Source organism: Kluyveromyces marxianus, chromosome 6 (genome assembly GCF_001417885.1).
Source record: "Kluyveromyces marxianus DMKU3-1042 DNA, complete genome, chromosome 6".
NCBI lineage: Eukaryota > Fungi > Ascomycota > Saccharomycetes > Saccharomycetales > Saccharomycetaceae > Kluyveromyces > Kluyveromyces marxianus.
The window spans coordinates 479,543-499,737 of NC_036030.1; the positions used below are offsets into that span (position 1 = coordinate 479,543).

The following is a 20,195-nucleotide window of genomic DNA, read 5'->3' on the forward strand; positions in this document are numbered from 1 at the left end:
AAACGAACAAACTTTGAAAAGAAGATCCTAACAACCCCATTTCGCCCATTGGATAGTTGATCTTTCTTAAATAAGGGCACTCCTCTGGATCGAATTATACACGATGCACATTTTGGTACAAAGGGAACCCGAGAGAGTGGTAGCACTCGCATCTAAAAATTTTGCATTATTACTGAAATATGTCCCTCCAAAAGACAAATCACACCCAGTGTGCACGATAGAGATGGTTCCCAAAAGCTACTTGAAGCAGAGAAGCTTTGACAGATTGAGCAAGCTTGATATCCATGGTTTTATTGGGTTGATTGAGCTTGAAGGCAGTATATTTATTGGTACTATCACTGGTAAGTCGAAGGTCGCTAGTCCAATTCCTGGAGAGACCGTGAATAAAATATACGGTGTCGATTTCTTCTGTTTGGACAATGGTCGGTGGGATTTTGTTGATTTGGACTCTAATGGGTTTCCAATAATTCCCGAGGACGAATTCGTTAGTTCGTCGTCAATTCAACAACAACAACAGCAGCAACACCCTTGTCACGATATCAAGAAATTATTGTCTAATGGGTCATTTTACTACAGTTCAGACTTTGATCTGACCTCTCTACTGCAATCCAGAGGTCTCAGCGAGCATTCCTTGTCATTCGATAATTACCAGGAAGAATACATGTGGAACTCTTTCTTAATGCAAGAAATCATTACTTTCAGAAATCACTTGGATGACAAGGCGAAGCAGATCATGGATGATGAAGGGTTCTTGACTACTGTGATTAGAGGTTTCGCGGAAACTTTCCCCTCTTATATCGGCAGAATGCCTGTCAATTTAACGATGATTTCCAAACAATCTTGGAAAAGAGCGGGAACAAGATATAATGTCAGAGGTATTGATGATGAAGCTAATGTCGCAAACTTTTGTGAAACGGAATTCGTCATGTATTCGGAGGAGTATTGTTTTGCTGTGACGGAGATTAGAGGGAGTGTGCCTATATTTTGGGAACAAGATACGGCTCTTCTAAACCCTAAAGTCACTATTACAAGATCTGTAGAAGCAACACAGGCTACGTTTGATGAACACTTCCAAAAACTAATTCAAAAATACGGACCAGTTCACGTTGTTAACCTACTTTCTACGAAATCATCAGAAATTGAGCTAACGAAAAGGTACAGAGAACATTTCCAACGCTCGAAGAGACTTAAACTCAACTCTGATGTATTTTTGACAGAATTTGACTTCCATAAAGAAACGAAGGAAGAAGGGTTTGCCGCCGCCTCCAAGATCATGCCCCTTATAGAGCGTTCCATTCTCGAAAATGGTTATTTCTCCTATGATGTGAAAGAGAAAAAACAACTCTCTGAACAGAACGGGGTGTTTAGAACAAATTGTTTGGATTGTTTAGATAGGACAAACTTGATCCAACAGTTTATTTCCAGATACACTTTCATCCTGTTCTTGGAAGACTTCAATTTAATAAAACCTAAATTGCCAATGATAGAAGAATATGACTGGTATCAAAAACATAACAACATATGGGCCGACCACGGTGATGCTGTTTCGCAAATTTACACAGGTACGAATGCATTAAAGTCCTCTTTCTCACGTAAAGGTAAGATGTCCTTTGCAGGTGCACTTTCTGATGCTACCAAGTCAGTCAGCAGAATGTACATCAACAATTTCATGGATAAAAACAAGCAAATGAATATCGACGCTTTACTTGGTCGTCTACCTCATCAGCATGCTGTGGAGTTGTATGATCCAATCAACGATTACGTCAATGAGTCCCTGAGGAAGCAAGAAGCAAGCTTTACGACCTCAAGCAGTATCAAAATTCTATGTGGAACCTTCAATGTGAACGGGCTAACCAAAACTGCGGATTTATCTGCATGGTTATATCCAATCGGGGAACGTTACCTTCCTGATATTGTTGTTCTTGGGTTACAAGAAGTCATTGAATTGAATGCTTCCTCTATTTTGAATGTGGACACCACCAAATCCAAATTCTGGAAGGACTTAGTCAGTGACTGTCTAAACAAACACGAAAAGTACATTATGTTGAGAGCAGAACAAATGTCATCTTTGGTAATCCTTTTCTTCGTTAAAGCTGATAAAGTCGGAAACGTGAAACGTGTTGAAGGTTCTTCGAAGAAAACTGGTTTAGGAGGTATGACTGGTAATAAAGGTGCCGTTGCCATTAGATTTGAATACGGCAGCACTTCGTTTTGTTTCGTGAATGCCCATTTATCTGCTGGTGTAAATAACATTGAAGAACGTAAAGGTGATTATGAAAGTATCACCAAGGGCATAAGTTTCAGCAGATCAAAGAAGATAGAACATCATCACTCCATCTTCTGGTTAGGTGACTTGAATTATAGAATAGAATTACCTAACGAAAAAGTGAGAAGTCTCTTAGCTACTCCAGGAGATGAAAACCTCGAAAAGCTATTGTCCAGAGACCAGTTAACTGCAGAAATGGCAAATGAATCTGTTTTCAAAGGATTCATGGAACCTTCTATACAGTTCAGACCAACCTATAAATATGACCATGGCACCGACAGATATGACACATCGGAAAAGGCCAGAATTCCATCTTGGACGGACAGAATCTTATACAAAGGTGATAACCTTGTCCCAATGGCATACAGTGATGCAGCACTTAACCTAAGCGATCACAAACCAGTGTATGCAGCCTACAAAGCTAAGGTGAAGTTCATAGACGAGGAGGCAAAGTTACAGATGACCAAGAAGCTCTACATGGAATACAAACAATCACACCCACAGGACTCTGGATCAATCAACAGCGCATTGCTTGACATTGAACTCGACAATGCTAAGGACAAACCTAAACCAGTAATCTCCAAAGATATGAATCTTCTTGATCTAGATCTCCAATTCGGATCAACAGGAACAAACCATAGTCGTGCGCCCGTCGATAGACCAATGTCGCCTTCATCCATCTCATCATCCTCTCTGAGTAGCCTGTCGTTGAATAGTCCACCAGTCGGCCCAACTTCAAGAAGGACGGAAACCACCAAACCTCTGTCACCAGCTCCAAGAGTCCAATCTGAACCTATAAGAAGGGTACCGCCTCCTCTACCACCTAAGAAGACTGCAACCACCGTGCCTACTGCTCTACCAACAGCAGCAGCAGCAGCAGCAGCCGCACCATCCACAGCCGAAACGGTGTCGCGTACAAGCACCCCATCTCAAGGATCAGAAAGAAAGACAACTTTGGCACCACCTCCACCACCTTCAAGAAAACCACATCCTCCACCAGGTTTCTCCGATGTGGTACTAACTCCAAAGGGTTCCAGCCGTGAAGCAACCACATCGCCTGTTCATGCAATCAACAGCGGCAATAGCCTCAACAGTAGGAACGGTTCCATCAATAACAATATCCATGGAGCAGCAGCACACGGCCCAGCAGCCCACGGCCATGCCAGAAGCGATAGCAATAGCAGCAACCATAAAAAAGAGAAACCCGCTGTGCCTTCTAAGAAGCCCGAACTCGCAATGTCTCTGGACTCTTGGAAACCTCTGCAACCAAAATAATGCAAGGAAGACCGAATTGCATCTTTATAAAAAGTTAGTACAACTATACATTTGTAAGTTTAAACATTTGTAACTCTTATGTCCCTCACGAACACGTAAATCAACCCGATATCGCACTTTGACCTCTTCAATGTCTTTCAGTCATATCAACAGTGAACACTTTTGTCTCTTATTTCGGCGAATATACATGGTGAAAAATTATAGAAAAGCAGTGATGAGATGAGATGAGATGATCTTTGATGATGGAGAAAAGAGAGTTAGGATAGCTGTATAATGGGTCGTTCTAGATGTTTTGATTAGCTAGACCAGGGCCAAATAATGCTCCAAGCGTCTAGGAATAAGCGTTCAGATGTGCTATTAACATCCAGTAATCAATACCGAGCAAGGAAAAGAGCCAGAACCGATGAAGTAATTATAGATATCCAGCTTGAATCTAGCTTCCACAGACTGGTGTATAGGCCCGAAAAAGCCTGCTATGGTACATTATGTGAGGTGATGAATAATTACAAAGGTGGGCCGATACTGATGGTATTTTTCAAGCCGCAGTATACATTTTTGCAGCTAGTGCTGCATTGTCTATTAAAGAAGAATATCTCTGTCTATACCATAGCAGTAACCGATGGGAATGGTGCGGAACCACTTCCATCCTGCAGGTCAATACCAGTACCGACAATTACCAAAGGGCGTAACATCATTAGAAACATGCGGCTGCTGGACCCGCTCGGAGGCGGGACATATCCGCTCGATTGCTGCGTGTTGTTCGACAAATACGGTCAAATCAAAAGCACCATTTCATGGCAATGTAGCGGATGCGACGCAGCGACCTTCGAGCAGTATTTGATAGAGAGCATCCAGGACACTGATATAATCATGTAGCAGAAGTAGCATTATTACCAATTGCATCCTTAATCATCTTTTCATACTTTTGTATCTCTTCTTCGATCTTACTTTGACCGATACGAATACGGTCAATTTCTTCTCGCTCCAACTGTTTAGAGAACACGCATTGTGGTGTCTTGTTAGAAGGAAGCATATTGCCCGGCTTAGTCATGAGCACTTGGAAAAACTGCTCAGTTGGTTCGTTAAACACAATCTCATCGAAATACACCGCCTTGACCTCGTCTTCTCCCACAGTGGACCCATCGTTTGTACGTTCAATCTCTTTGGTTTCCGTATTTATGTAAGGATGCAACCGCAAATGATGGTAGAAACTCAACGTCTTCTCGTTAGATATATCTGCGAAGTAGATCTTGATGTTGATTTCAAACTCACCCCACCCAGTTTCCGTGAGCTCAAATGGCGGAGACTCTACCACTCGTACAGGATTGGGATACGTTTCGTGCAACTTGAATACCACTTTCTTCACGAAATATGATATATCTTCACCTCTTGGATCAGCGACAAATATCGTCCACACGTGCGTATGGTCCTTGGGAGCATTTGCAGGTATATTATCCCCCATCTTCTTGGCTGTGTTGCCATAGATGATGGGCCTAGTCACCGAAAGTGTCTTGATTCGTTTAGTCAACGGCTGAGATGGCATGATAGACAGCACTAAACTTAGAAGAAAAACACCAAAAAAACAGAATCTGAAAGCACCAGGCAACAATTACTAACCACCCAACAGTTCACAGATACCTCAGATACCTCAGGTGCCCCTATTGTCCTTTTATTACCTCTCTCTCACCACCTCGGACACCAGTCCTCCTCTTCGCTTATATAAAGAGTTGAAAAAGTCTGGCAAAGGCTTTATTCAAGTTGTTATCACTGACACCATGTGATGAAGAAGAAAGATGAGATAGGATCTATAAAGGGGTGACATCAAGCCTCTATAGAGCAATATTAGCGACAGGTAAGATGACTGTGAAGACGATATACATTGCCAGACACGGGTACCGGTCAAACTGGCTACCCACTCCACCAGCTCACCCGGCACCACCTACAGGTGTGAACAGCGATGTGCCATTGGCACCACATGGGATTGAACAAGCGAGGGAGCTAGCCCACTACTTGATTTCGATTGACAATCAACCACAGCTTATTGTATCCTCGCCTTTGTACAGGTGTTTGCAAACGAGTGAGCCTATTGCTGATCTTTTAGAGCTTCCTATCTATTTCGACAGAGGATTAGGCGAGTGGTATAAGCCGGACCGTGACGTTATCCCTGAGCCAGCATCATATGATATATTGAACAACTTCTTCCCGGGCAAGTTGAAGAGCGAGTGGCCACATAGTGTTATTCCTAGCAATAAGGGTGAGACCGAGGAGGAGATTTTTGAACGGTGCAAGAAGTTTTGGCCTGTGTTCATCAAGACTGTAGAGGAGCGTTTCCCAGAAGTGGAGACGATACTGCTAGTGACGCATGCTGCCACTAAGATTGCGCTTGGTATGACTCTATTGAAGTTTAACAGTGTCAGAGACACTTTGGATGAGGACGGAAACGTTATCCATTGTGGTAGTTGTTCGTTGGACAAGTACGAATTATTGGAAGACGAGGAAGACGAAGAAGCAGAAGACGAGGAAGGGAGCTCGGTCCCACCTTTCGAAGAGAGACAATGGAAGCTAACTATGAACGGTAACACGGAGTTTTTGAGCGGAGGAGAAGAGATGAACTGGGACTTTAGATACGGCTTTGAAGCAGGGTCCGATGACGATATTAAGCAAAGACGCAAGCTTCAAGAGAAGAAGAATGGTGCTTCTTCTAGTGCCCCTCAAAGTGCAGGATCTGATGCTGGCGCTGCTTCTGATTCGGTTGCAGCATCTGGATCTGGCCAAGAAGGTGGTGACTCGCAAGAAGAGTATGAGCATGTCTACGTGAGCTTGGACGTCGAAAACCGCAACTACCGTGAAAAACAAACGGTACAGAACCAGGCCACGTTGCAGCATTCAGGACTAGAGTCCGATAAGCCCTTGGTCAAGATTGGTGACAATGTCTACGAGGGCACCTGGAAAAAGCCACTTGGCACTGAACTAGCCTTCGCTAGCGAAGGGTCCAAGTCCGATTCCAAGACTGACTCCAACGACTCAGATAGTAAAACCACCGATCGCGTGTACAGAGTTACTGACAGTATAGACCTCCATCCAATCCAACCTATGTAACACTATTTACCGGTGTATAATTCTTTTTTTCTTCCTTCCTTCCTTCTCCCTTTACCTTTCCTTAAGTATAGACAGTCAGCCATTGCAACCATTTTATTTCAATTTTAGTTCAAATAAAGCAAGCTCTATTCCAGCTGCTTAGCTCTCTTTTAGACCCAGACACTACCTACTGTTCCAAGAACACCGCCCCAACATGAACGCCGTCGCAAGAACACTATCCAGCAAGTACGAAATCATCCTCGCGTCCTCTTCTCCCAGACGATTCGAGATCCTCACCGAACAGATGGGCTTCAAAGACGTCATCGTGATGAAGCCCTCTTTCGAAGAAGACCTTGACAAGACGCTATACCACAAAAAACCACTCCAGTACGTCCAGGACACATGTCTGGGCAAGGCCCACAGCATCGTGCACGAATTGAAGCAGCAGCAAAACGACCAGCATTCGAAACCAAAGCTCGTCATTTGCGCCGATACAGTCGTCATCGACCATACCGATGAGATATACGAGAAACCAGTATACAAAGAAACACAACTAAAAAACTTGCTAAAGTTTACGCAATCGGGGAAACCGATGCGCGTGGCTACTGCTGTCACTATAATCCGCTGGACCAGCGCCCAAGACCACCAATTCGAGTCCTTCTACGAGGTCACCGAGGTTTTCTTTGACAAAGAGATTCCTCGGACTTTGATCGAGATGTATGTCGAGAGCGGCGACGGGTTGCAAGTCGCTGGAGGGTTCAAGGTCCAGGGGTTCAGCGGGTGCCTCATTTCGGGCATCAACGGTGACTACTACAACGTGGTGGGCCTGCCCTTGAACGCTACGTGGAAGCGGTTGCTGGCCTTCGAATGATTATATATATATGTATATATATATAGAGAAGAAGAAGAGTCATTTACAATCACGTGTGATACACGTGACAGTCGTACACAATTATATTAACCACGTGACCCAGTTCTCGTTCAATTTTTTTGTTTTTTGTTTTTGTCTTTCTTTCTTTTTCGCACCGCTTTAAAAGAAAAAAAACAGACCAGTTCGCACAGAAACAGCCGCACGCCAGGCGCTTTTGAACAGTCAACTGAAAAAAAAAAAAAAAAAAAAAAAAAATTAAACCAGAAAGCGAAAGAGAAGCTCATCTTGACAAAAGGCGATGAGATGAGATGAGCTCTGTACAAGAAAGAGATGGCTCTCGAGGAAAGACTTGCTAGAGGGAAAGAGTCTGAGGAGAGTCTGAGGAGAGCAATCACATAATTAACAGCAACAATGGCTAAGAGTGTAAGGTCGACGACGCAAAGCAAGAAAAGCGAGCCAAAGGCTGCTAAAGCGGTGAAAGAAGTAGTTGAAAAGGTGGAGGAAACTCTACAAGGCTCAGGTTCTGAGTCTGAGTCTGAGTCTGATATCGAGGGGTTCCACAGTGCCAGCGAGAATGAGGATGAGGATGACAGCAGCGACGATGAGGGCGAAGAAGTGCAGGTGGAGTTGAAGCAAGGCAGCCATACGATCAAGAAGTTGGATCCTAAGAAACAGAGCGAAATGGACAAGCAAAAGGCCAAGAAGGACAAGAACGCCGACGTGTCGGGGATCTTATACGTTTCCAGACTACCCCAAGGTTTCAAGGAGCGTGAAATGTCGAAATACTTTTCTCAATTTGGTGATTTGAAGCAGGTGAGACTGGCCAGAAACAAGAAGACCGGGAACTCGAGACACTACGGGTTCATCGAGTACATCAACAAGGACGACGCTGTGATTGCCCAGGAGGCCATGAACAACTATTTGATTATGGGCCATTTGCTAAAAGTGAAGGTCTTGCCCTCTGGAAGCTCCATCGACAAGCTTTTCAGATACAAGAAGAAGCCATTCATCGCCAGCAAAGCAACCAAGTCTGCTACCGACCTAAAGAAGCGTGCGAGCGAAAAACACGAGGACAGAATCGCCAAGCTAAACGAAGCAGGTATCGATTTTAAGTTTTAACGGACTTTTCCCACCTCATCCCCATGCATTATAATATACAATACTGTATGTATCAACCACCACATCATCAATCATCTTCCTATGTACTTTTTAGTGAGTGCTCTGTAAACTAGATATAGAAGAAAGAAAAATTAAAAAGAAAACGTGACTCCAACCCGTAACCCTCTTTCAGGCTGTCTATCGGGCCTCGAAATAGCCCCGGTAACAGCCCACCTCACCGTGCTCCAACAGGGCCCTGTTCAACATCTTTCGCTTTCTGTTTTCCTGTGTCTCTTGTTCTGCTGTCCTGACTGACTCGGCTCTATCGGCTTCCGCTCGTTTGTTGAACTTTTCCATGAACAAACGAATCTCGAAATATAAGAAAACCTGGAACGATATCAACGATACAAACAAGTTCCCGCCACATGCAGGCTTATAAATATAAATATTAATACGAATATATATATAGGACGTTTGGTTGTTGGTATATTGAACATTACTAGTTTCTAATAGTCAATAGTAATATACTTTTTCTCTCTTTGACATCCCAAAGCATAGGAAAACTTCTAACAACACACACACACACTCTTCACAAAAACAACATGGCTAAACTATTCACATACAAGGAAGTTTCCGAACACAAGACTGGCGATGACTTGTGGTTGATCATCCACGGTAAGGTTTACGACTGTACCAAGTTTGTCGATGAACATCCAGGTGGTGATGAAATTCTAATCGAACTTGGTGGTCAAGACGCTACTGGCCCATTCGATGACATTGGCCATTCTGAAGACGCAATTAAGCTACTAGAACCTTTGTACATTGGTGACATCGATACCACTTCTGAGAAGGTCGTTGTTGAATCCACTGAATCGTCTGCTGCAACCACTGGTGGCGAAGGTAACGGTGTTATGATTATTGCCTTGATCGTTGTCTTTTTGGCCATTGCATTCTACTACTTCAACCAATAAGAAGTGTATCCAGGCATAGCATCGACTCGCGATGTATCATTTAGCAGGCTAGGGGTCTGAACACCCTCCCTTCCCGTGCTTGTATTATTTATTGATCATTTGTTTGCTCGCATTATTGATTATCTACTCCTCTATAAAGCTATGTACATTATTTCTCGAATTGAGCACTCTTTAATTGTTTCTACATTCCAATCACTCTTCCGGGAAGATGCTTAGCGGTATCCTTAGGTTAACATTGGCATTGGCATTGGCATTGGCATTGGCATTGGCATTATTTCTCTGCTGTGTCTGTGTTTTTTTTTTTTTTATTTTCTTTCATCTTTTCGTTTCACAACTACTGAAAAGATTCCATGTCACCTTAATACCGTGATCAACAATACCAAACGCGTTAGAGCTGGTTTGGAAGGAGCAAATACTGACAATTTAATCCAACAAGCAGTATCTGAAACAATGGATTTCATCTTTAAGTCAATTTCCAATTTCCAGCTTCCGTTTAGTACCGATGGCCAACCGGTTATCAGCACGCCATTTGGAACCATAGAAAATGGTACTAGGAAATCCGACTCTCTACCTGTCACTATTCACACCTACAACACGACTAATGTTCCCAGTCTTCTATGGAAAAACCACATACATAAATGTAAGGTACTCAAGCTCCCAGGCCTTGTGAAGGTGCTGGATGTGATTGAATTTTCACCAGACAAGGTATACATTGTTACAGAAAGAACCACACCACTCACGTCGTTGGACTACAATCGGATCAATGAGTGTTCGTTGAAGCTTGGTATGTACCAGGTTGCACAGACGTTAACTGTGCTGCATGAACAAGCAAAATGTCTGTTTGGGGCATTGTCCATTGGGAATATATACGTGAACACCAAGGGTGAGTGGGTTTTATACGGTTTGGAACTCTCGACCAGTTTCAATGATCCCGCACACTTCTCATCAAATCTTCAAGTCTACAATGGTGTAGTTAGGGGATACGATAATTGGGAACTACTAGGGAACGTTTCGACACCTGTGGGCGTTGATGCTGCCCAATTGTATACTGTGTACAGCACACTTTTCCAGGGAAATATTCCAACATCTTGGAAGCCAACTCTGGCAGCGCTAGCTAAGGGACAACAAGGTTCCGTTCAGAAGTTTGTGGCCAAACTTCGAGACGATAATGGAAACCCGTTGATATCCATTTACGATAACTTGAAAGAGATTTATATTAAGGACCCAGTGGAAAAAGTTATGATGCTCTCTAATGTTCAACAAACAATCTCTGCTGACGATAAACCATTCAAGAATCCAACTCCGGGATTCCTAGAAAATACCCTTCTACCTGAGCTAACTCAATGCTTGCAAATGATCAGCACCACGAACCAACCCACTTCGAATCAGGTACCATTTTTGGGGACGATTTTCCATTTAACGTGTTCCGATAGCCCCATTATAGCGGACGAAAATGTTTTCCAAACACAGGTGAAGCCTATTATCTTTCAATCATTCAATGTTGCCGATAGACAAGTGAGATTTCTTCTTCTATTACATTTCGCAAACTTTACACAGAAGCTCTCTGCTTCAGAGGTAGCAGATAAAATATTCCCACCTTTCATTCAGGGCCTCTCTGATACCGACCAAACGATCAGATTGCAAACTTTGAAAAACGTCTCTCATCTCATTGGAAAAATCACTGAACGTCAACTAAATAATGATTTGCTACGTGTGTTAGCTAAAACTCAAGTTGACAAAGATATCGGAATACGAACACTAACGATATTAATCATAACGAAAATTGCCCACAAATTGAACAAATCTAGCAACAGGTCAACCATTCTTGCTACTGCATTCACCAAATCTTTAAAGGATCCAGATTTGAAACCCAGACTTGCAACTCTTTATGGTTTAGAAACAACCTTGGATCTCTTTGATGCGGAAACAATTGCGCAACGTATTCTAACTGTGATTGGGCCTGGTTTGCTTGACAAGAATAAACAAGTGCGGGAAAATGCCAAGAAAGTCTTCCACATGTACTGGGATAAGTTGGAACAAGAATCTGCTTCATTCCCAGATGACGATGATTCCGAAGATATACCCGAAGAAGAATTCGATAGGATGATGAATGATGAAGAAGATGGTGAGCTAATCAATGGATTTATTCAAAGTGTTAAATTAAGTACACCAACACCTACTTCTACACCAGCAGATTTGGTAGAACCGGTACAAGAATCTGATCCTTGGAATGCTGCCTTCGACGACGATGTTATAGCAGACTTGGATGATAGTTGGGATGTTGATGAACCGGAGGAACAAAGTTCCAACAACACACAAGTTAAATCATTCGGTTTTAAAGTTCCTGTAAAAAAATCGTGGAACGATGAACTAGACGATACTCCATTGGAGCACAATTCATTGACCAAAAATACCTCCTCTAATTCACTTAAAATCAAAAAAGAAGAGAGTAAACCTTCCATTTTATCGAAAAAGCCTGTAAAGAGGACTTCCATCTTGAGCAAGAGCAATAAGACTTCCCAACAACAACATCCCCGTATTGCTTCTTCAATTAGAACATCTCACAAGCACACTTCTAAGGTTATTGCACCTACATTAGCAGCTGAAGACGATGACGTTGAAGATGGTTGGGGGGATGATTGGTAAGTCTTTTTATAGCAGATATAATGGTTTATCAATTAGAAGTTAGAAATAGTAATATACATATTTATAATATAGAAACAATAATAATAAGAATTTATTAATGAGTGAGTTACGAGCAAATAAAAGTTACTCGGATGTTGTGTGTATGTGTGTGTGTGTATGCGGGGCTTGTGTTTGTGATGAACAGATCGATTACCACGATCTGTTACCACCGTAACCACCACGGCCACGACCACCACCGTAACCACGACCACCGCCGTAACCACCACGGCCACGACCACCACCGAAGCCACGACCACCACGGCCACCACCGTATCTTGGATGAGCACCGTAAGAACCTCTGTCGAATCTTCTTAGTTCTTCTGGAATGTTTTGCTTGGCTTCTCTCATGATCTTGATCAAAGCAGTACCTAGTGATTTGTTACCTTCAGTGAAGAAGGAAATAGCAGTACCGGTAGAACCAGCTCTACCAGTTCTACCAATTCTGTGAACATAATCTTCAATGTTACCTGGCATGTCATAGTTGATGACGTAGTTGATACCCTTAACGTCTGTTGAGAAATTTTAAAGTAATAATAATGTTAGTAAATCAGTTACTTGCATCAAGCTCGAACTACACTGACACACGCACATTACGCATTCGCACGGAGAGGGGGGAGGGAGGACATGGAAAGAAAGAAAAAGTGCCAAAAGACGAAATGAAGGACTCAATCCAACGATTTATTACGACACTACTGCCTGTTGGCATCATCATGTCAGAATACTCGGTGAGAGACAAAATTTATTTAAGGGAATGCAAAACTTGCTTGCAAACATATATACTTTTTCTTCTAACTTCATATAATATATGGAACAACTAATAAGAGAATTGTAATCTTCCAACTGATATCTTGATTTTATCAATCCGATGTATACAGGGGATTCACATCCTGTAACATCGCGACTGTCTGTGTATCAGTTGTTTTCTTGTATCCTCTTTCTTCGTTGATAATGAACAATCTTATTTTTTGGGTTGTAAATAATGTCCATGTTCCACTTACTATTAGTCGCAATTAATGATTATTATCATATTGTTTCTGAACCAATCCATGTAATCATGTCAATATATTATAAAAAAATTCTTTTCTGCTTTATTTTAACTTCTTTCAGCACACGCATAAGGGCCTCAACAAGAAGTTAACCGAAAAAACATTTTGAAGTAACCAAAAAATAAAATAAAATGTCATCGGATGAGCCCCGACAATAACATAACATAACATCAACGGTATAGGAGTAATTTCACACACACCCATCCCATTGTAAACATCTATTACGCTTTTTTTATTTTTGAAATCTTGATGTTTTATTTTATTTTTTTTTTTCCATATCACATGAGACTGGTTAAGTCTTTAACTTTAATCAATAATTGCGGAAGTTTTGAACGAAAAAGTATCATTGATCCTTTTGTCCACACCGAAATCGATCCATAGAGGATAGATATCGCTGGTGAATGAAGAAAAAAAAATGGCTAAGTCCAGCTTACCATCTTTCTCCTTCCTTCTCAGTTGAATAACATCCGTGTTATTCAACGATAGTAAAAAAAAAAAAAAAAAAAAAGCACAGAAGAAGAAGATTGTAACACCGAGTTATAATCCCTCTTCTATCTCTCTCTTTGTTTCCTCTGCGAACGCTCGTGAGCGTGTCAAATGTAGTTAGTAATGAATAGAAAAATAGTGAAAAAACATACCAATACCTCTGGCAGCAACATCAGTTGCAACCATGATAGGAGATCTTCCAGATCTGAATTCGGCCAAGACCCAGTCACGTTCGTTCTGGGCCTTGTCACCGTGAATAGCCAAAGCTGGCCAGCCCTCAGCTCTCAAGTAAGAAGTAATTTCATCACAAGTTCTCTTTGTTGAAGCGAAAATGATAATCTTAGATTCTTGGTCTTGAGAAGCGGTTTCCAAATGCTTAGCCAATCTGTCACGCTTTTCGAAATCAGTAACGACTTCGACGATTTGTGTAATGGTGTGAGAAGCGGCCAATTCCAAGGAACCGATTTGGACTTGGATTGGGTCGTTCAAGTAGTCGGCAGCCAATTGCTTGACTTCCTTTGGCCAGGTAGCGGACCACATCAAAGTTTGTCTGTCAGGTCTAATCTGGTCGACAATCTTTCTGATTTGAGGTTCGAAACCCATATCCAACATTCTGTCAGCTTCGTCCAAAACCAAGTAAGTAACTCTCTTCAAGTTGGTCTTACCAATTTCCAACATATCAATCAATCTACCTGGGGTGGCAATCAAAATTTCCACACCTCTTTGCAAATCTCTGATTTGTTGGGACTTTGGAACACCACCGTAAACACAAGTGTTTCTGATTCTTGAAGAAGCACCAAACTTGGAACATTCCTTTTGAATTTGAACAGCCAACTCTCTGGTTGGAGCCAACACCAACACAATTGGACCATCGCCTGGAGACAATAGTGGTTGTGCGTTGATGTGAACGATACCTGGCAAACAGTAAGAAAGAGTCTTACCAGAACCGGTAGCAGCAACACCAACCATATCTCTACCAGACAAAGCCATAGGCCAACCTTGACATTGAATACCGGTTGGCTTGTCGAAACCTTCTTGCTTAACTTCATCCAAAACATAAGATGGGAAACCAGCCTCGTCAAAAGTTCTGATTGGCTTTGGAACGTCGTGACCAGTGATGGTCATCTCGTTTTCCTTTCTGAACTGAGCTACTTCGGCATCACTCATCTTAGTAACGTCTGGATGTTCTTGGTAAAAGTTCTTTTCGAAAACTGGCAAGTTTGGTAATTCTTCATCCCAGTTTGGAGCAACCAATTCGATTCTGCTATCACGGGAACCACCACGGCCAAAACCACCACGACCACCACGGAAGTCACCGCCTCTGTTGTAGCCGTTTCTGTCGGAGCCTCTTTGGCCACGGTAATCACCGTGGCTGTTGCCCATGTTGTTTCTGTTGAATTGATGATCTCTTCCACCGGTAAAACTCATTTTTGCAGTTCGTGAATGGTTTTTGTATTGTGTACTGGAAAATCCTAATAATACTTAAGACCAAAACTTAAACAGTATATTGATGAAAGTGGTGGACAAGAGATAAGATCTGTAATTGATGCTGGTATACTAGAGACTTTATATACAAAATTAGAGCTGTTACAGAGCGCAGCACCAGCGATGAGGAAGAAGAAGAAAAAAAAAAAAAAAAAAATTCAAGAAAAAAGAAATTTGGCGATGAGCTATGGAAAGAAAAGAAACAAAAGTTAAAATTTTTTTTAAAAGGCGGAGCATCAGGAGGGTAACCGTTACACAATGTATCACGTGATTGATATTTCGAGACAACAGAGGAGGAGGAGGAGGTTTTGATGTACCACCACATGCCCTAGCTCGCACGTCTATATCATATTCATTCAACCACTATACCATGCAATTTACACTACTATACTACATTCTACTATAACTAACTAACTGTAATGGAAGAAGCAAGTCCTTGCAAGTCCTTTTTGAATTTAGGATAAAGTCAGATATTCACATCTCCCTCACCCTTTGGGTGAAACGGTCCTCCACAGCGTCGCACAGGTCCATGAGATCAGCAAGACCCTTGTGCAATGCCTCGACTGCAGTCATCTTGCCGTACGTTTGGATTCTGATGTGTAGGAAGTTTTCTGAAGGATGTGGGATCGAGTACCCGCAGAACTCGACTTCTGGGTTCTTCATGATCATATAACGGAGGGCATTACCGAGAGTATGGTCCTCATCTGTGATTCTGAACGACGCGCTCATACCGTCTTCCGAAGTGGCCTCGCTGAGAAGCTTGATCTTTTCTCTATCCAGTTCGTCTTCTTGCATATCGACATCTTTTTGGATCTCGGCGTCCTCTTGAATTGGGGTGTCTTTTTGTATCTCGGCCATGGTTGGTGATTCCCAGGTGTATTGATTGACGAGTCTGTGTGATGAGACGAGATGAGATGAGACGAGATGAGATGAGATGAGATGAGATGAGATGAGCTGTGCTGAGCTTTGATGAGTTTTAGAGAAAGCGATTTTCTTTTTTTTTTTTTTTTTTTTTTTCCTTCCTTTAGTTAGGAGGGAGGGAGAGTTTAACAAATCGGTTACCCGGGGGACGCCGGGTAACCAAGTGGAAGTTCAAGTGGAAGTTCAAGCTCACTCACGTTGTTTTCCGCCGGGTAATACTGGCCATCACATGACCGTGTGTAATACAACACACACACCCACACACCCACACACCACATCACACCACACAGCACCACGTCCCTCATGGAAGCTAACAGGCTTCACCCGGAGCGCAAATGCCCGGCCCAGCATATCCTGGGATATCCCAGGATATCCCAGGATACCACAAGGTAGCCTGGCATAGTTGAAGCCTCCCCCCAGGCTTATCCCACGCCAAAAACCCACCACCACCTTGTCCCCCCGTTACCCGCCCCTCCATCCTCCCTCCTGGCGCCCGCTTGCGCTTGCCCCCCTCCTCTCCCTCCCCCCATTCTCGCTCCCCTCAAATTCTCTCCGAATCCCAAAATCATATAAAAAACAAAGAAAAAAAGTTTTTTCTTTTTTCCGCTTTCTGTTTTCTAACCGTTACTCTTGACATAGCTTTCATACATAGTATAATTAATCAAAACAAACAAAAGCAACAAAAGCAACAAAAGCAACAAAGAGTATCAGATACACCAAACACCAAAACACGAGAAGTGTGGTTAGCAGCTGAGTTGTGGAGTTAGTTAGATTATTGATTATTGTATCCATTATTGAGACAAACACGTATTTTTCGAAACACCAAGGAATAACAATAACAATAATATTAATAATAATTGTAATACCAATATCAATATCAATACCAATTGTATAAGGGCGAGGCTAGAACAAACAATGGATAGCTCGAACGGACAGAATAACGGAGGGTCGCAACGGCCAGAGGATTCTGGTGAGAAGGATAAGATGCCACCTCCTCAGGGGCAACCTGTGAATGTGGGTGTTCCACTTCAGAATCAGAATCAAGGACAGAATCAAGGACAAAATCAAGGACAGAACCAGAACGCGAATAATCAAGGGCCCGGACAGAGCCAGAGACAGGACTCTATTTCGATGTACACGAATTTCAACCAACCGAGGTTGTCGACGGATAGTTCTATTTCGTCATTTTTGAACATTGACAACCAATCGGACACGCGTGGGTCTACTTCGCAGATGGGTGTTGCTGGACAGGAATTGCCATATAGCAGGGGGTTTTCGATTGTGAACAACTTGTGGAATGCGCCGGTTCCTCATCCGCAGAATGATGTGGCTTTCACTACGACCAGGAGGCAGTCTGAGCAATTGGAGCCGTTCATGCCGAAGTTTAACACGTCGAGTTTCACGAAAGGACAAGGTCAAGGCCAGGGCCAGGGCCAGGGTCAGGGTCAGTTACAGGGCCAGCAAGGCGGACGACAGGCTTCAGGTCCAGGTCCAGGTCAAGGTCAAGGACAAGGCCAATCTGCAAACCAGAACGCGAACCAGGGACAAGGTAAACAGGGCAAGAACCAGAATCAAACATCTTCGGGTCAGAACTCGGGCCAAAATCAAAATCAAGTAGTAGGCCAGAACCAGGGTACTGGTAACGGCCAGGGCCAGGTTCAGGGCCAAGTATCCGGTCCCTCATCGAAAAGAAACTCAATCTATTTCCCACCAACGGACGCTGATCTCGACTTCTTCACCACGGGCAAACGTAACTCTATCGCGATGAAACCTCCTCTAATCAAACCTAACGGAAACGGTACCAACCACCAGGCTGTTGGTGGGCCCGGTGGACCTACTGACGATATGGAAGTACCATTTTTCCAAGGTCCGCTTTCGAGGAAGAACTCCATCAAGTTCAACCCAGAGGATTTCGCAGACTTCCAGTTCAAGAGAAGGGACTCATCTGTGAGAGCTACGCTAGATAATTCAAACTACATGCCTGCTCCACCAAAGAGGCTCAATGACGGCTCTCTAAGTCCAATTGACCACCATATGGTCGATAACGATGACGAGGAAGACGTGGAGACAAGACTACACAAGCACTTGTCGTCTCTTGTGGACTCAGTCAAGATGGATAAAACTCCACCAAAGAAGAAGCAAAAGTCTAGCGCAAAGGGTAAGAAGAAGGGTGGCCAGGGTTCAAAGAAGGACGACGGCACTGATGATTCGCTAGATCATCATCATCAACAACAACAGCATCAACAACAACAACAGCAGCAACAGCAGCAACAACAACAACAAGTAGGTATGCAACAGCCTCATATGCTCAACCAAGCACAGCTACAGGCTGGTGCCGGAGCCGGGGCTCAAATGGGTGGCATGACTTCGTTGAACCCTGCAATAAACCCCTCGTTGAATCCTTCCATCAATCCAATCGAGGACTCAAAACCATTGCTAGGTGCTACTAAGGTCGATCAATTGATGTTGGTTATCCAGGCACGTAAGAATGGTGTCACAGACAAGGTGCCTCGTTCTGCAGATGGGTCTTTGTTGCTAGAGTCCGCACCATCGATCATCCCACCTCTATCGCAGCTTGTCGGTGGTGTAGAAAAACCAAAATCCAAAGGTGTGAAACAGTTCCAATGTCCTTATTGTCACAAGTATTTCACACAGTCTACCCACTTGGAAGTGCATGTCAGATCGCACATCGGTTATAAACCTTTCTCGTGTGACTTTTGCGGGAAACGTTTCACTCAAGGTGGTAACTTGAGAACACACATCCGTTTACACACTGGTGAGAAACCGTACGAGTGTGAAAGATGTGGCAGGAAGTTCAGCCGTAAAGGTAACTTGGCTGCACATAAGCTGACACACGACAACCTGAAACCATTCCAGTGCAAATTGGATGACTGTAACAAGACTTTCACCCAGTTGGGTAACATGAAGGCGCACCAAAACAGGTTCCATCTACAAACATTAAATAGGTTGACCCAAAGACTCGCAGAGATGGATCCAAATGAAAACATATCTCAAAAGGAACGTGAACTACTCGACTACTTCGCATCAATTTACAGAAACAGTAACCGTGGTATTAAGGGTAGAGGTAAAGGTAACCAGAACATTGTTCCGCTGAATGCTTTCGACAAACACCGCCAGTTGGATGATCCAAGCGTCAGAGTTGCAGCCAAGGCCTTGGGATCACTGACCCAGTCCAAACAACCTTCTCCAATGGCTTACGAAACTGCGTCAAACTCTTCTATTGCTGATAAGAACAACCAATTCTCTTTCCCAGAAGGAGAAGCCCAACTTGACGACGCTGCATATGCTGCAACAGGAACGATTGCCTTGGGAAGCAGAAATCCTAACAAAGAACCCTCGCAGAAGGAAAAAGTCCAATTTAAAGACGTCAACTTTATAAGGTAAGTCCACACCCTGTAAACTCCTTTTTCATTTGCATACAACACACATTTCCATGTTCCCTATCTCAAGCTTGGCATTTGTTCAACACAACATAATCAACTAAAAAATGGACACCGGAGAGATTCACACACACATTATACATATATACTCTTTTTTTTTTTTTCGTTTCTTCTCATTCCTTTTATGTCTCCCGTTGGATATGGACTCTTTTCGGTTTTTTTGTCACTCTTTCATATGCTTAGCTTTAACAAAGCTCTAAGTTATTAAAAAAAACATACACGTAAACACATACAAGAGCCAAGCATCCTACTGCTACTCACTACATCTCATTGTAATATTGTAACACTTAATAACATCTATATACTCAATTTACTGTTAACGGTTTCTTTTCCAATCAAAACCTTTTTTTTTATATTAACGCGTTACCCTTTTATTTCGTGTAATGTAAATAAAAGATCAGCAGTAGAAAAAAAAAAAAAAGAGCAGCGCATGCTCTTTAAGGCATAGAATAATGTAATATAAAGGTATTCTTCAATTGCATACTTCGATATAATACGTTTGTCAACTAGTTTTTTTTCTTCAGCTGTGTTGTTTCAAGCTGCCAACAGTTG

At 42.8% G+C, this 20,195-nt stretch overlaps 10 protein-coding genes across 10 annotated transcripts; 7 read left to right on the forward strand and 3 right to left on the reverse strand.

The window, feature by feature from the left end:
- Positions 1-223: 223 nt before the first annotated feature.
- INP53 (inositol polyphosphate 5-phosphatase) lies at positions 224-3,541 on the forward strand (the record flags this gene model as incomplete). Its single annotated transcript, XM_022820885.1, has 1 exon — positions 224-3,541. The coding sequence occupies one exon, from the start codon at positions 224-226 to the stop codon at positions 3,539-3,541; it is 3,318 nt and encodes a 1,105-aa protein (XP_022677303.1).
- An 868-nt stretch (positions 3,542-4,409) lies between these two features.
- Positions 4,410-5,084, reverse strand: YAF9 (YEATS domain-containing protein YAF9; the record flags this gene model as incomplete). Its single annotated transcript, XM_022820886.1, has 1 exon — positions 4,410-5,084. The coding sequence occupies one exon, from the start codon at positions 5,082-5,084 to the stop codon at positions 4,410-4,412; it is 675 nt and encodes a 224-aa protein (XP_022677304.1).
- Positions 5,085-5,398: 314 nt separating this feature from the next.
- On the forward strand, positions 5,399-6,640 carry TFC7 (uncharacterized protein; the record flags this gene model as incomplete). The annotated part of the gene is made up of 1 exon (XM_022820887.1): positions 5,399-6,640. The coding sequence occupies one exon, from the start codon at positions 5,399-5,401 to the stop codon at positions 6,638-6,640; it is 1,242 nt and encodes a 413-aa protein (XP_022677305.1).
- Positions 6,641-6,833: 193 nt separating this feature from the next.
- Positions 6,834-7,490, forward strand: KLMA_60231 (nucleotide diphosphatase; the record flags this gene model as incomplete). The annotated part of the gene is made up of 1 exon (XM_022820888.1): positions 6,834-7,490. The coding sequence occupies one exon, from the start codon at positions 6,834-6,836 to the stop codon at positions 7,488-7,490; it is 657 nt and encodes a 218-aa protein (XP_022677306.1).
- A 411-nt stretch (positions 7,491-7,901) lies between these two features.
- NOP15 (rRNA-binding ribosome biosynthesis protein NOP15) lies at positions 7,902-8,609 on the forward strand (the record flags this gene model as incomplete). The annotated part of the gene is made up of 1 exon (XM_022820889.1): positions 7,902-8,609. The coding sequence occupies one exon, from the start codon at positions 7,902-7,904 to the stop codon at positions 8,607-8,609; it is 708 nt and encodes a 235-aa protein (XP_022677307.1).
- A 581-nt stretch (positions 8,610-9,190) lies between these two features.
- Positions 9,191-9,559, forward strand: CYB5 (Cyb5p; the record flags this gene model as incomplete). Its single annotated transcript, XM_022820890.1, has 1 exon — positions 9,191-9,559. The coding sequence occupies one exon, from the start codon at positions 9,191-9,193 to the stop codon at positions 9,557-9,559; it is 369 nt and encodes a 122-aa protein (XP_022677308.1).
- A 786-nt stretch (positions 9,560-10,345) lies between these two features.
- CEX1 (COPI-interacting protein CEX1) lies at positions 10,346-12,205 on the forward strand (the record flags this gene model as incomplete). The annotated part of the gene is made up of 1 exon (XM_022820891.1): positions 10,346-12,205. One exon carries the CDS (start codon positions 10,346-10,348, stop codon positions 12,203-12,205), a length of 1,860 nt encoding a protein of 619 aa, XP_022677309.1.
- A 189-nt stretch (positions 12,206-12,394) lies between these two features.
- On the reverse strand, positions 12,395-15,204 carry DBP2 (DEAD-box ATP-dependent RNA helicase DBP2; the record flags this gene model as incomplete). Its single annotated transcript, XM_022820892.1, has 2 exons — positions 12,395-12,753; positions 13,929-15,204. The coding sequence occupies 2 exons, from the start codon at positions 15,202-15,204 to the stop codon at positions 12,395-12,397; spliced, it is 1,635 nt and encodes a 544-aa protein (XP_022677310.1).
- Positions 15,205-15,735: 531 nt separating this feature from the next.
- On the reverse strand, positions 15,736-16,119 carry RPC19 (DNA-directed RNA polymerase core subunit RPC19; the record flags this gene model as incomplete). Its single annotated transcript, XM_022820893.1, has 1 exon — positions 15,736-16,119. One exon carries the CDS (start codon positions 16,117-16,119, stop codon positions 15,736-15,738), a length of 384 nt encoding a protein of 127 aa, XP_022677311.1.
- A 978-nt stretch (positions 16,120-17,097) lies between these two features.
- AZF1 (Azf1p) lies at positions 17,098-19,587 on the forward strand (the record flags this gene model as incomplete). The annotated part of the gene is made up of 1 exon (XM_022820894.1): positions 17,098-19,587. The coding sequence occupies one exon, from the start codon at positions 17,098-17,100 to the stop codon at positions 19,585-19,587; it is 2,490 nt and encodes an 829-aa protein (XP_022677312.1).
- Positions 19,588-20,195: the final 608 nt, after the last annotated feature.